The sequence below is a fragment of the Neophocaena asiaeorientalis genome, unplaced genomic scaffold (genome assembly GCF_003031525.2).
Source record: "Neophocaena asiaeorientalis asiaeorientalis breed wild unplaced genomic scaffold, Neophocaena_asiaeorientalis_V1.1 scaffold177, whole genome shotgun sequence".
In the NCBI taxonomy this organism is placed as follows: Eukaryota; Metazoa; Chordata; class Mammalia; order Artiodactyla; family Phocoenidae; genus Neophocaena; species Neophocaena asiaeorientalis.
Genome location: NW_020172779.1, coordinates 14,564,418 through 14,579,989, shown reverse-complemented (window position 1 = coordinate 14,579,989; position 15,572 = coordinate 14,564,418). Strand labels below are relative to the sequence as shown.

General features: G+C 34.7%; 1 protein-coding gene across 7 annotated transcripts in view; it reads right to left on the bottom strand.

Moving 5' to 3' along the window:
- EFR3A (EFR3 homolog A) overlaps window positions 1-15,572 on the bottom strand; it is a 186,371-nt gene that overhangs the window by 134,698 nt on the left and 36,101 nt on the right. For 6 of the 7 annotated variants that reach the window (XR_003002748.1, XR_003002749.1, XM_024741301.1 and 3 more), the window contains exons 5-8: window positions 11,269-11,390; window positions 6,294-6,443; window positions 4,420-4,557; window positions 2,102-2,180 (exon numbers count right to left, since the gene is read on the bottom strand). Coding sequence is in view for 5 of the 7 variants with exons in the window: in XM_024741301.1 (XP_024597069.1) it covers window positions 2,102-2,180; window positions 4,420-4,557; window positions 6,294-6,443; window positions 11,269-11,390 (489 nt within the window). In the remaining 2 variants the exon portion in view is untranslated. The remainder of the gene's footprint in view (window positions 1-2,101; window positions 2,181-4,419; window positions 4,558-6,293; window positions 6,444-11,268; window positions 11,391-15,572) is intronic. The other variant, XM_024741302.1, reaches the window with a different exon arrangement.

Genomic DNA, 15,572 nt, shown 5'->3' with positions numbered 1-15,572 from the left:
ATGATAAACCATGTGACACTTAATGGAACAATATGTAGCCATTAGAAACCGTTCTGTTTAAGAATAAATAGGGTTACCAGAAAATATTTACGATACCCTGAGTGCAAAAGGGTAAGTTGTAAAATACTACGTTAAATAAAATTCTGTTTTTTAAAAAGTATATAAGACTGGAATTATATATGCCTACATATTAACACTGGTCATCTCTGAGAGGGAGATTTATGAGAAATTTTTACTCTCTTTGTACCTCTCTGTAATTCCACAAAGAATATTTATACACTCTTATAACTTGATAATAGGACAAAACGTTGTTAAAAAACAGACAGATTATGACATTTATGGTACTTCTCTCTTACCCAACCAGATACATACTATTACTTATCACGGACATCTAACAATAGATGAGAGTCAAAACTCTCATCCAATCAAGAGCCACTACCAAAATTAAAGTCTTAACAATGTGTACCTGATGAAATTTCCTGATCAGGGCCAGCTAGTTTAATGTTTTATGGACAGAGGTTGAAATATTACCTAAGAATGGTTCTTATATCAATTTTATAGTAAATGGCAATTAAAACAATCAAATCTATCAGAAGTTTTGATTGTATCAGGATAGTCTTATGAAACAGAAACTCCCATTCTGGTGGGTACTACCACGTAATTTTTGATTAATGGACCTCAAAAAACATATGGTGCACTTAAAGCTCCTTCTAAAGCAGTGCTGTGGACCAGAAGTCATTTCTCAGACATTTAATCAACAAATATTTATTGATTCCTTCAGTTTCTTCAACTTTGTAATTTACTTTACTCTTTGTAAATAACAATTTCATCTAGTAACTAAATCTGAATGAGGAAGGCAAATGAAGAAAAACAAGGTTACTGAAAACCAGGGGAACAGCCTTAATTATGTCCACAGATGGCCAAATCAACTTCTCACCTACTAAACTAAAATTAAATTAAAAGTTCTCATCAAAGGGGAAAAAAAATGTGTAACTATGTGAGGTGATAGATCTTGAGAAAACTTATTATGGTTATCATTTTGCAATGTTGTATACCTTAATCTTATATAATGTTATATGTCAATTATAATCTCAATAAAACCGGGAAAATTTTTTTTTAAATTATCCTTCCACACCCAAACCAGCTTTATAATAACTACCATGCATTGAAAACCTACATTATGCTAGGCATGCTATAGTAACCTAAACTTAATGTTTAATTTAGACCAAAAGTTCTAGAACAGAATGACCAGAATTTGAATCCTTACATTCTACCTGTGTACCCTTGAGTGAGGTGCCTGACCTCTCAAAAGGTCAGTTTTCTGATCCGTAAAATGGGGATAATAACAATACCTACTTCATAAAATAAGGAGGATTAATGAGATAAAGCATATACATAAGGTTACTAGCATATTTAGAGGTATAACCAGTGCTTGATAAATGGTACCTTCTATTTTAATATAAAAATGAACCATTCAATGAATTCATTAACATTTCCTTCTCAGAAATGAGGAAATTGACGCTCAGAGAGGCTAAATAATTTGCCCAAGTTCTATGCAACTAGTAAACAGCACATCTAGGATGAAAATCCTGGTATGACCTATACTAAAAGCTGTACTGCTTCTTACTACCTTATCTCCTTTAAATTAATGATGACTTTTTAGGGCATTAAAAATGCAGATAGTGTTAAAAAATAAAGACCTTAAAATCCCACTCGAATTAAGAGCTAACTGGGTCTGCTCAAGTTTTAAGAAAACCCAGGCTGTCCTCCGCAGTAGACGAGACTGCCTCATCAGGTGCCTCGATGCATAAAGACTATAAATATCAATTCTAATGCCAGTTTATCATAAAATATAAATGCTCGATAATGTACTTAATAAATGCACAATAAAGACTGCCATAAAATCATTTAGTTCTTTTTAATTAGGTATTTTTTCATCTTGGCAAATAAGAATAAAAGCGGTAAATAAAGATAAATGAGACAACTAAATTAAGAACACGTCTTATCTCCTACATTGTTCTCTATCTCTGTCTGAGGACATGCTTATCGACACAGAACTAAAATTACTTATATATAAATATAACAGTTAACCAATCCTTACCTGAATGGAATACATTATAACTTTAAAGCAGTGAACTGCAAATTCATTGGGATCCCATAGTCTGTGATGATCTAAATGCCTGTAAATTAACAGTAAGAACATTACTTTAAGAATTCCTTATTTTTATTACACTTTCTCCTCTAGAACCCTCAACAATATGCAAAGCCTACCAACAAAATAATATTATCTAAAAGAAAGTCAATGTTCCCATTTCCAGAACAACTGCCAAATCCTTTCATAAAACAGTAACGATAAAAGACTAGAATATATATATATATACATACACACACATACACACACATATACATACATATACATATATATATATGATTTTTCAATACCAACATGAGCTGGCAAGAAAGAAAAGTCCCTCAGTCCAGACTCCACAAGAAGGTGAGAATCTGGAGAGGTAAGTATACACTGAAGCCAGCAGTTATCTTAGGCACATCTTCAGATCTCTGGTAGCTGATAGCTAGTGGTTTAAAGGGTTGTATACACAGGAGACTGGAGACAAAGTTTAGGGTCCACCCAGGAAAGGTGGCTATCAGATCAGAAACACATGCATCAATTCAAGCCTTAAAAGACGACACCTTCAGTGAATCTGGGGGAATGTTCTATGTTGTAGAAGACTGTCAAAAAGCGTGTCTGTGTTGGCCTTGGCTCTGAGAAGAATCACAAAAACGAAAGTCTCTCTGAAGAATTCAACCATACACCTAGCACCCAGGCTCTCATCTTGGTTGACAGAGTTCACAAGTATCTATGTGGCTCAAAAAAACTGAAGATAAGAACGTAGTTCAAAGTGGTGCCTGGATAACACTGCATCCATGCCTTCAGCAGAAGCAAAATAAAGCCTCTTATGGAGTACACACCATTAATCCAAGCCTCAAAGAATTCTCACAAATAAAGGTACAATGAATATGAGCTCAAAGTTAAAATTCACAGAACACACAAGGTAAAAAGCCACTAGGAATGCCAATTATCAATCAAGTTTTTAAGGACTAGGACAGTTTTATTCATGTATATATTCCCCCAAAATACCTGGTACCTTACTTGCAGAGGGCATTTAATATTTAATCAGCTAATTAACTAAATAGCTAATATATAATTAACTATTTAATTAACATTTAATTAATTAACACATGATCAGGAGGTAAGTCCACTAAGTTCTACATAGAAAAGAATATGGCCCACTTCCAAGTTACTCAAGTAATCAATTATAGTTAATTCGGTAGTTTCTTTCTTTTAGACTAGCTCTCTAGATTTTTAAGGCCTTATAGATTACCTCTCGGTTAACAAGATAAAAGCTGGAATTCTGATATTAAATCAGCATGTCTGGAAAAAATAAATCTGCCTTTAGTTATATTTGACATAATTTGATTAGTTCTTAGTAGCATTTTCATAAGCCCACAGAGTCTTTAAATGGTAAATCTCAACTTTTTGGTGGTGGTAGCAGTCGGGGGTGGGGTGGGGTTGGGGGAATCCTTTTGAAAACACTATAATATTTCTCTGATGCTTAATTTTGCGGTTTATAGATTCTTGTAACTAAAGCTCAACTTTGAACCCAAATATCTGCCCTAAATAAAGAATTCTGGATGTTACATTTTGACTACTTTATATATGCTATAAAGACATTATTATAGTCAGGAAGGGTAAAGGACAAGGCAAATGATTAACAAAAGAAAGACTAGCAAAAATGTCCAGAAATTACACAGAATGTTATATAAATCTATCATCTGACAACTGAGTTAGAACTCAGAGGGTTTACAAGGCTTGAGAGATAACGTCTATGTGGAGAAACTCAAGGCTCACAAATGTATTCTGCTTGGAAGGCAGCATATAAGTACCAACGAGATATTTAATATTCCTGCTCTGCTCAGTCACTCGGTATAAGATAAAATTTAGTCAGAGAAGAGAATGCGACCTAAGGCAGTCCAGCCATGGCAAAAAGAAAGCCAAGAAACAGAAGCCAGGGAATATGAGGAACTGACCAGAAGTTAATAAAATAAGATACATCATCCTTGGACATTCGTTTGTTTTAATATTTTACTGGATATATACATTTCAAGGTGTGAATAAAAACTCTAGTGAAATGATGCACATGACTGTATTTCCTATTTCAGGGGGAAAATCTAGCAAAGTGGTTGAACAAGTGCTCAAAGGGATGTTGTCTGACTCAATCCTGTACCCTTCCCACATTGCTGCACCGGCTCTATTAATAACTCACTCACACAGGTAAGAGTATTTGTCCTCTGCAAGTAAATTAAAACAGAAGGAATGTAGCACAGTCACAAGTAACCAGGGAAACATCAACTACTTACGCAAACACTGGTCTCACAGCATTATTCATGTTCCCAAAAGTCGCTCGGCCCAGCAGTTCTCTGAAGCAGTTTTCAGCCAGCATGGCGGGGTTCTCTTCTTTGTCAGCTGCTGAAGGAGAAGGAGGAGGGCCTATGCGACTGAAAAATAAAGACAAACAAATGAATGCGAGAATTCTGACACTAGTTCTGACAGTTAAACAGAACAGATTTTTACTTCGCGGAAATATTAGAATGATATTTTCTTGTTATCCCAAAATAACTTTAGAGCTTAATTCTACTTCATGAACTCAACACCTTGAAGCTAATCACATAATCTTTCAAAACTGGAGAGCTAAATTCACTTGTATAACTTGTTTCTAACTAATAGAATATCTTTTCTAAAGGCAAAATACTCAGTAGTTGCTATTTTGTTAACTTCCTACAACTTTGCTACATTTATAGCAAAATCCTAGTAAGAACAAGGTGCCCAAAGATCACCCAGTTTAACTGTAAGTGAGCAAAAATAAAATCAAGTAAAAAACTATGGCACGGTCTGAATAAAAAATAAAAATTTAAAAGCTAATTAGAACATTTGTATAAGTAGATGTCTTCAATAGACACTATTTGTTCATATTTTAAACCTTATTTTAGATTAATGTATTCATGTGCAATAATAATTTCAAAAAAGCATGGATCTGTAGCATTGGGATAAAACCATGAGAAAACACAACTTCTTAAAATTTGGCAACCAATGGTATCAGCATTCCTGTATCCTATTTATGCTAATCCTGTACCTCAAGAGCCATAATTATGGGGAGTCAATTCTCAACTAGCCAGGTACCTTTAGAAGAATAAATATTTTAGACAGAAAAACTAACCTCAGCTACATTGCCAAGAACAGGAAAAATACCCAAGGTGTTAAAATATATCGTTTCACATTTTAGGTTTCCAAAGCCGGAGACAATCACATCTAAGGAATCTAGCATAAATACTTGCTGTAATTGCCATCAATTTTGATAAACATATAAGCGCTTGCAGAGTTAACCGGTTTCACCTTTTCACTTCTAGACCACTTTTACTTTGATATTGCACACATAATCATCAAAATTACAAATTAAGTTAAAATTTTAGAGCTACAGAATTAAGTATCTTTTAAATTTGATTTGGATTTCCCTCTTTAAATTGCAAGAATCAGGGAGATCAGCATAATAAGCCAAACTGGAGAATACTGGTTCTAAAACTTGGCTGCATAGTACCTCTGTGTAAGGCAACAAATTTGGGAGGAAAGCATGCTTATGGCATTTGAAAAAAGAGAATAAAGTACAGAATTCTAAGTTCAACAGGTTACTGGGGTGGGGGGGGGGAAGAAATCAGCATACACCCCAAAACAATATTCCATGCCAAAATATCTTAGAAGAATAAATAAGATATAAATAGCCTAGTATTTCTGTTGAAAAATATATATACATTGAATAGTAGCTGCTATTATTATTATTATTATTTAGATTAGTACTAACTCCCTACGAAAAAGCATGCTGGATCTCTAAAGAATAACAGAAGTTCAGTTTATAATCTCTATTTCTTACACTTGGCAGCTCTAAGTAGTATTGATTCAAATAGCAATGTGGATGCCCAATAATAAGCAGAAAGTAAAGTGAAAATTTATTCTAAAAGAAATAAAAGCTTAAGTGTCTGGGTCAAAATCTGTCTGCTCAGTCTAATTTGATGACTGAAGCTGATATTTTTTCAGAAAGGATACATATTCAAACTTGCTCAAGTTCACGGGACTACTATATACATAATACTAAAGACAAACCTTCTTACTCTAGCAAGCGTGCACACATACACACATATTAAAGTAACACAGCCCCAGCCCTAACATCTTTATTCAATACCTGTCAACCTCTTCTATCTTTTGCATGTTAAACAGCAGGGATGGAACAATTTTATCCATATGCTGGGGTTCCCAAATGGTAGCACGAAGTTCATCATTAACTGTTTTGCGAACCACACCTTGAATACCTCTGATTCCAGCAATTCGGATTCTATAAAAAAGAAGAAAAAAAAAATGAGTCATGAAAAAAAGCTATTTAAACAAGTCTGCTTACTTAACTAAGAGAATGGATGTCAAATAGTTATCTCAAGACAATAAAAATAACATACAATAAGTCTAAGAAATAAAAATCTCAAAAATCTAAGATGGACAGAGATATGGCAGTTCCAAAAGAGGCTTACTTTTTTTTTTTTAATAAATAAATTTATTTATTTATTTATTTTTGGCTGCGTTGGGTCTTCATTGCTATATGCGGGCTTTCTCTAGTTGTGGTGAGCGGGGGCTACTCTTCATTGCGGTGCACGGGCTTCTCATTGCGGTGGCTTCTCTTACTGTGGAGCACATGCCCTAGGTGTGTGGGCTCAGTACTTGTGGCTTGCGGGCTCTAGAGTGCAGGCTCCACACTTGTGGCTTACTTGCTCCGCAGCATGTGGGATCTTCCCGGACCAGGACTCAAACCTGTGTCCCCTGCATTGGCAGGCGGACTCTTAATCACTGTGCCACCAGGGAAGCCTAAGGCTTACTTTTAATACCATCTTTTTACAATCAACATTTAAAGTTAAAAAAGACTTTTATAGACATATTTTGTCTGTATCAGTTTTCAATAAAAAATAATTTAATCAAAGGAATTAGGTTCTCCTACATTCTCTGACATAAATCGTACCAATGTTTTCTTAGGTCAGTCTCCCAAGGCAATAGAAACAAAACCAAAAATAAACAAATGGGACCTAATCAAATTTATAAGCTTTTGCACAGCAAAGGAAACCATAAACAAAACAAAAAGACAACCTACGGACTAGGAGAAAATATCTGCAAATGATGCAACCAACAAGGGCTTAATTTCCAAAATATTCGAACAGCTCATACAACTCAATAATGAAAAAAAAACCCAATCAAAAAACGGGCAGAAGACCTAAACAGACATTTCTCCAAAGAAGACCATACAGATGGCCAACAGGCACATGAAAAGATGCTCAACATCACTAATTATTAGAGAAACGCAAATTACAAGTACAATGAGGTATCACCTCACACCAGTTAGAATGGGCATCATCAAAAAGTCTACAAATAACGAATGGTGGAGAGGCAATGGAGAAAAATCCCACACTGTTGGTGGGAATGTAAATTGGTACAGCCACTATGGAAAACAGTATAGGAGCTCCTCAAAAAACTAAAAATAGAGCTGCCATATAATCCAGCAATCCCACTTCTGGGCATGTGTCTGGAGAAGACTGTAATTTGAAAAAATAATGCACCCTAATGTTCAATGCAGCACTATTTACAATAGCCAAGACATGGAAACAGCCTAAATGTCCTTTGACAGATGAATGGATAAAGAAGATGTGGTATATACATACCATGGAATACTCAACTCAGCCATAAAAAAGAATAAAATAATAGCATGTGCATCAACATGGACGGACCTAGAGATTATCATACTAAGTGAACTAAGTCAGAAAGAGAAAGACAAATACCATATGATGTCACTTATATGTGGAATCTAAAATACGACACAAATGAGCTTATCTACGAAACAGAAACAGACTCACAGATACAGAGAACAGACTTGTGGTTGCCAAGCTGGGTGGGGAAGGATGGATGGGGAGTTTGGGATTAGCAGATGCAAACTATTATATATAGAATGGATAAACAATGTGCTACTGTACAGCACAGGGAACTTTATTCAATATCCTGTGATAAACCATGATGGAAAGGAATATGAAAAAGAATGTATGTATATGTATAACTGAATCACTTGGCTGTACAGTAGAAATTAACACAACATTGTAAATCAACTGTACTTCAGTAAAATTTTTTAAAAAATGAAAAAAAACTAGGTTTTCCTGAGTGCATGATAATAATTCAAACCAACGCGGACCAGATTCTCTCCCATTTCCTGACGAGAAGTCTCAGCAGCTGAGTGAGAGCAGGATTTCACTGTTCCTGAACACCCTTAATGCGTCTGCAGACTTTTCATGCACTGCTTCTCCCTGAGAACCTCTCACCTCCCTTAGTCCACCTAGATGGAAGACGAGGCTGGCTCCTTAAAAGGTATGACAAAGGAGAACTATCAAAATGCAGTGCCGATAACCTGAGCCGTATACATATACACATATACATCCATGTGTCCTCATGTCTATACATTACTGTGTGCATATGGGACTTGAAATTTATCCATATTTATCCATACTGTGAGAGAATGCTGCCTTATCCTCCCTTCCCAATTCACAGCCCTCAACGTCCTCAAGCTCTTCCTCACTCTTCTTTAAAAATAAAATCTATCAGTTCAAGGATGAGAAGAAAGGTAACTAGAAAACAGTATATAAAATCTGGGGAAGAACAATCTCGCGAGAAGAGCTAACACGGTAGCCCCTCTGCCCCGAAACACCTTCATTCTGGCCAAATTTGATTGTTATTTACCCTCCTTTATTGTTACTACCTGAAATAGTCACCATTAGAAGTTTACTCAGCTTACCCAGCACTGTTTCCAAAAGCTGCGAATAGGGTTAGAGAATGGAAGATGTGGGGAAGGGGGTGATACTGCTTAGAAACCCATCGGGAAGTAATGCAGACATTCAGTAGTAGCAGGTGGAACATGGGATACGGTGGTAACATGACGCTGAACAGGTGAGAAAGTGAACTAGGAGACAAATCTTGCCTTTTACAAAGCTGTGTCTTATTCATGCTGCTCTCTACAACAAAAAGAAAGTCCTGAAAATCTCTTCTGCAGCTATCACAAGTGGGCAAGGCTAACATTACTACAAAGGTAGTATTTGCAAGTCAAATATTTTAAGAAAATCTTAACAGTTATCAGTCCTATTTCCTACTGGCCATGCCCCCTAAGTTTTATTTGACAGTGTTTTGCTAAAAATAGAGAGATTTATAATAACTATCTAAGTTAGAACCTAAGAAGGAATATAAATAGTCCTGAAGAAAACCAAAAGGGCTTTTACTAAAAACGAAGCCAAAAAAAAAATCAAGCCCTCTAAGTATCTTAAAGCATTTTAGTTTACTCATTTGTTTCACAGTGATTCAAATGAAGTGTTGTTTTGGAATATCAAATATTATATAATAAAGAATTAAGACAAAGTACCACCTTTCATTTGTGTACAGAAAATTTCAAGTTTCTTTTTTGTAAGCTGAAAAATGTTACGAAAATACATGTTCGAAAGACAAGATTTTTCACTAGGGGGCGCTAAAACCTAAAAATCAGATACCTATGTAAAAGTTTTGAATTTTTAAAATGCATCCTTTCATAGGTACTATAATATCATAAACACTTTTCACCTACATTGGTTTATATGTGAAATTCACCACCTCAACCAAAAATTGGGAAATGCCTACGTGAACAAACTAAACAAAACAAAAAAAACCCTATCTTCTGGATTATTTTCTGTATTTTAAAAGAAAACAAAATTGTTACAACTTTGAACAAAACGTGGCATTTTATTTAGCTAATTTTTATACCTTTTTGCCCCATTAACAAGTTAATACCAGCTTCTGAGAACAGGGAACAGTTTTATAAAACATTTTTTGAATATCCTTTAGGGAGAAAAAGAGACTTTAGCAGTGATTGGGAGAAACAGGTAATTTATTATTATAAGATAGTTATAGTTATCTCTATTTTTCTGTAAGGCTTTACACCCGTAATAAAGGAATAACATCAGGATCCTAAATGGTCTATAGTATACCAAGGAAAAATTATACTAACAGCATCTCAGACAGAAATAATTCTTATATCTGAAAACTATTAAATTACCGCTCAGCTTTCTGTCTCCAAGTTAAGTAACTTTTACACTTGTTTTTGTTTGTGTAAAGCAACACTGTAGCTTGCATGCTTAAAGCTAACTAGTTACATTTCTGTATATTCCTTTATTTTAAAAGAAAAGTAAAAATCACAAAACATGCTCAATCTTGACAATCGACTGTTCATGACAACACCCTGAATTTGGGTTAGTTTCTTTCTTTTTAGGTGTATTATGGTAAAGCTCAAACTACATTTACCAGGGTCATTTTGAATTTAATTTTTAACTTTCATATACATGTCAATCTATCGATTGTGTTTGCAGATAAGTATTTGATTCTAGATTATTACTAGGATGTATCTAGAAGAAATGTTTACAAATGCCCAAATCAGTTGTCATGACAACCTCAGTCAAACAATGATCCCATAACATACAGTCATTCATTCGTTCAATTTATGTATGTATTCATTCAAAAAGTGCTTATTGAGAGCCGGTAATGTGCTCAGCAATATTCAAAGTACTAGTGATACAGCAGTCCTCAAAACAAAACCCTTGCCCTCCTGGAGTTCATCTTCCATAGAGGAGAGACAACAGACAAGATATGAGAAGATAAAGCTTAACTGGGAGGGTTGATATTAATAAATAAAAGGTGGCTGAGGGAGGATTCTCATGATAAGAGCAGAAATCTGAACAAAGTGAGGTAAGGCCGAAAGACCGCTCAGTCCAAAGGCCCTGGGGAGAAGTGTGCCTCATGTATTCAAGCAAGCGAGGAGACCCATGTACTAGATCAGAGTGAAAGGAAGAAGAAATGACAGGATCTAACACTGGGGTATGGTGAGCATTAAAGGGCATTCTGGGTTACAGTAAAGACTCTGCATTTTATTCTGACTGAGTTAGGAAACCACTCTCAATTTTGCTGCTTTAGTCAGTTCTTCTAACAGCAATGAAAAGTTGTACTTCAGGAATAAAGCATATATTTTCCCATCTCCTTTGGTGATCATTATGTAATATATAAATACAATATTCATCAATAAATAACTCCAAGACTATAAACCATAAAACAATACATACTCTGTTCGTGTTTCTGGATCACTATCACAGGAGTGACACATGGCACTGAAGCGAGATACAAAAAAATCATAACGTCTATGATAGGACGGTGTGTCTTCTTCAATATTTGCAAATTTGACAAACTAAAAAAATAACAATAAGATGTATTATCACCTTTTTGACAGTGTGGAACAAACACATTTACTTTCATTCATTATTTGTTACATCGACAAGAAATATCTAAGTAAAAAGCAAACGAAATATGAAATATCATAAATGCCACATATATATGAAAGGAAGTTTTTGATAATGAACTTTACCTAATCAAGAATATAGCATTATAAACATCAAATATAACTTTGTGATGCAGTCTCTTTTGAGTGAGCCCACCCTCTCAAGAGCTCTCATTCTAAAGCCCTTCTGCATTTCCTGGATGCTGACGGTGTTTCCATGACAACCTCAGTCAGTCCCAAACCTTCAGGGAATTTTATTTCTTAAATCTCGGGTAGGAAATCTTGACAGTTGTTACATAACACATGAATGAATAATATTTATACAAATGAGACGGGACAAGAAAAAAGGGCCCTAAACTGAAGAAAACCAACTCAATATAGAAGAAAAAATACTGAGATGGTAAAATTTATTCTACCTCTTTTCTAAAGATTAAAAAAAGAGAGATATCCATATGTTTAGGAAATTTTAAATATCCTACATGAGTCACAGACCTAGCCATATGATTCCTTAATATGTACTCTTTTTTTCTTACTTGCTTTCTCATTTATTCAGTAATTTATTACTTCTAAAATAGCCTAAAGCTGTCCTGGAAACAAAACTAAAGTAAGCATAGAATAAATTTGAAAAAATAAAATTATGATACTAAAAGTATTTTAAATTAATTCAGCCAGAGCCAAGTCATCTGTTTTAAATTATAATTTCATATGATTCACAATTATCTAGAAAAAGACCACAAATACCACACCTGGTAGAGATGAAACTGACATTCATTACCTACTCTGTACCATATTCTGTACTAGGTGTTTTCACGTGAGTTCTTATTTAATCATTCCTACAATCCTGTAAAGAATGTGTCATCATCCCCACTTTACAGACAGGAACACTGAAATTCAGAAGTTAAATTGCTTGCCCAAAATGACACTGTGAGTAAATGGTGAAACTGGCATTACAGTTCAGGGGTTTGATTCCAATTTTCAAGATTCCCATAACTACACACTGACCATATGAAGAGTTTCAGAAAATATTAAGCCAAATATTTGTATTTTTCATAAAAAGAAACTTTGAATGACACCAGGAAATGCTCAAAAAATGTGAATGATAAAAACACATACAAGTGTATATACAATATGTTCCCCATTTTCTAAAATATATTTTAAAAAGAAATTAAAATAGTAAAGGACTACTTCTGGATACTGAAATTACAGGTATCTTTAACTTGTTTACTCTTTCATATTTTCTTGCATTTTCCAAACTTGCTACCAAAAATCACATACTAAATTAGAAAAAAATTAATCAGAAATTTTTAAATTTGGCCATTAAAATGTTAAATTGTTCTAGAAATTTTTTAGGAGAAACTTTATTCTCTTTTCACTTATTGAAAGTCACAAATACTCAAGTACAATCTGAGTGATCATTTACAGAAGCGTCTCCTATCACCCTTTGGCATAAAGAACAGGATAAAACATGTGCGGCTATGTTCCAGGGAAGTGCATAAAATATTATCTTCCTTCCCAATTTTATGGAAAAGCTCTTCTAATTCCTGTAACTCTGGGAGCTCTCTAACAAATTCTAAACCTATATACCCTGTGCTAAGAAAAATCAATAAAAAGAAAGGTATTACCATTATAGACTTCTTATCATACGTAGGAGTGGGAAAAAATGAGACAGTATGGCGCAGAGATTAGGAATGGATTCTGTTAGATGGCTCTGGATTTGGATCCTGGATTTACTAACAAAATATGTGACCCGTGAAATGGAATATTTAACTTACAGGGCTGTTGAGAAGTTCAAATGAGAACCAAACAAAAGTTAGCACAAGGCCTTGCTACTTTCTCCCCCTCTCAGCTCGGTGCTCTGTGATGACCCAGATAGGTGTGGGAGTGGGAGGGAGGTCCAAGAGGGAGGGGATATATGTATACATATAGCTGATTCACTTCGTCGTACAGCAGAAACTAACACAACATTGCAGAGCAATTATGCTCCAATTAAAAAAAAATTTAAGTGAAGAGCTAGATATGTTTTAAAAGGTACAACAAAAGGCAGCAGCACTGTGATCTTAGATGTAGTTTCTCACAGTAAGCACTATTAAATTTTCGACCCAATAAACTTTGTCGTGGGGACTGTCCTGTGCATTACGTATAGCATGTTTAGCAGCACGCCCAGCATCCTAGGAGGCACTAGCACTCCCCCAACCCCAGGTGTGAAAAATCAAAAACGTCTCCAGACACTGCCAAACGTCCAGGGAGGGTTAGTGAGGGGGGAGAACTGTCCCTGGTTGAGAATCACTGCTTTAGTGTAGTGAATGGTTTAAACGACTGGGCCCTATGGACAACTGTCAACAATAGTTAAAGAAAAGGTTAAGATTAGCAGTAGGCTTCAGAAAAGTGAGATGGATCAATTGAATACAAGAGGAAGAAAAAAAGGAAAGTAACCTCTGCTTTTCCTAGATTTTAATCCACAAAAATGACAGTGTATTTATATAACACAAGCTTTGGAGTAGGAAAGGCCTAGCACTGAATCCCTGTTATACAACACTATTATTTCACTATGTCTTTGGACATGTTATTTAGCTTCAATTCCTCATCTGTAAAATGGGAATAATACTTCTAAGCTTGAAGGGTTTTTGTGAGAATCAAATGATATAATGTATATGAAGTATCTAACATACACTATATTATTTCTTTTAAAAAACATGAACCAATGTTGCAGAGTGTTAACATTTATTGCTATTATGTATTATTATTTATAACAATAATTATGTATTATCATTTATTGATATATTAACTACTTAACAATTTTCTTGCCTGAATCTGTGTTTATGCGGGTATGCTATATTATTCTCTATACTTTTCTATATTTGAAATAGCTCACAATTTTAAAAAAGGGTAAAAATACAAAGTACCTAGCACAATTTCTAAAACAAAGGAGAACCTGAATAAATCCCGTACTGTTACACTGAGTCAGCATCAGCACAAAGTGGCAAATGTCAACAAATTAAAATAAAATGTACAAAGACCACTAATAAATACAGAGGGACTAAATCAGTACCAGTCATGTTTGACAGCTTAGCACCACTAAGAAATTAAAATCAGGCTTCCAGGGAATACTAAATAAATAATGTTGGTCAAGATAATACAGCATTTCATTTAATACAATTCATTCAAGTCAAAGTAGGCAACTGGAGAATTCTGTCTTTTTCCCAAATGAGTCATTAAAGGAATTCTAATGGCATTGCTGGCTTGAAGTAAAGAAACGTCTGGAGATTTACACTGAAACTCCTTCCCCCACAACCATTAAAACACTTCCCCTAATATATAGGATGGATAAACAACAAGGTCCTACTGTATAGCACAGGGAACTATATTCAATATCCTGTGATAAACCGTAACGGAAAAGAATATGAAAAAGAACATATATATATATGTATATATATATATATATATGTATCTATAACTCAGTCCTTTGCTGTACAGCAGAAATTAACACAACATTGTAAATCAACTATACTTCAATAAAAATTTTTTAAGAATTTCCCCTAAACTTTCCTCACCTAAATGTAAAGGAAATAGGAGAAGCATAAGTAGCTATGTTACCAGAAATGGAGCCTGTCACACCACCTAACTGCACTTGGAAATAGCCAATATTTTCCCTCTGAAACAAATGGACAAAATCATATTAAGGGCTTTTTAATGAGGATTTTATTTACATACTCTTGCTTCAAAAAAAGAAAAACATTATATTACTACCAACAATAACTAACAGTGCCAAACACTGCTCTAAGAACTTTATTTGTATTAACTCATATCACACAACAGGAGTACCAAGATCGGTCCTATTATTATCCTCATTTCACAGATGAAAAACTAAGGCAAGGAGAGGTTAAATAACTTGCCCAAGATACACAGCTAGGAAGTGTCACAGGCATAATTCAAAGAAAGGCAGTCAAACCCTAGAATCCATGCTGTCAGTCACCCCCTACACTTCCTAACCACAAAACAGTTATCTATAAACAATAGCAGGTAGTATATGACTCTGTTATTTGTTGATAAAAATCTGGATGGGAACATATAGATTGGTTGAATGCCTGAAAG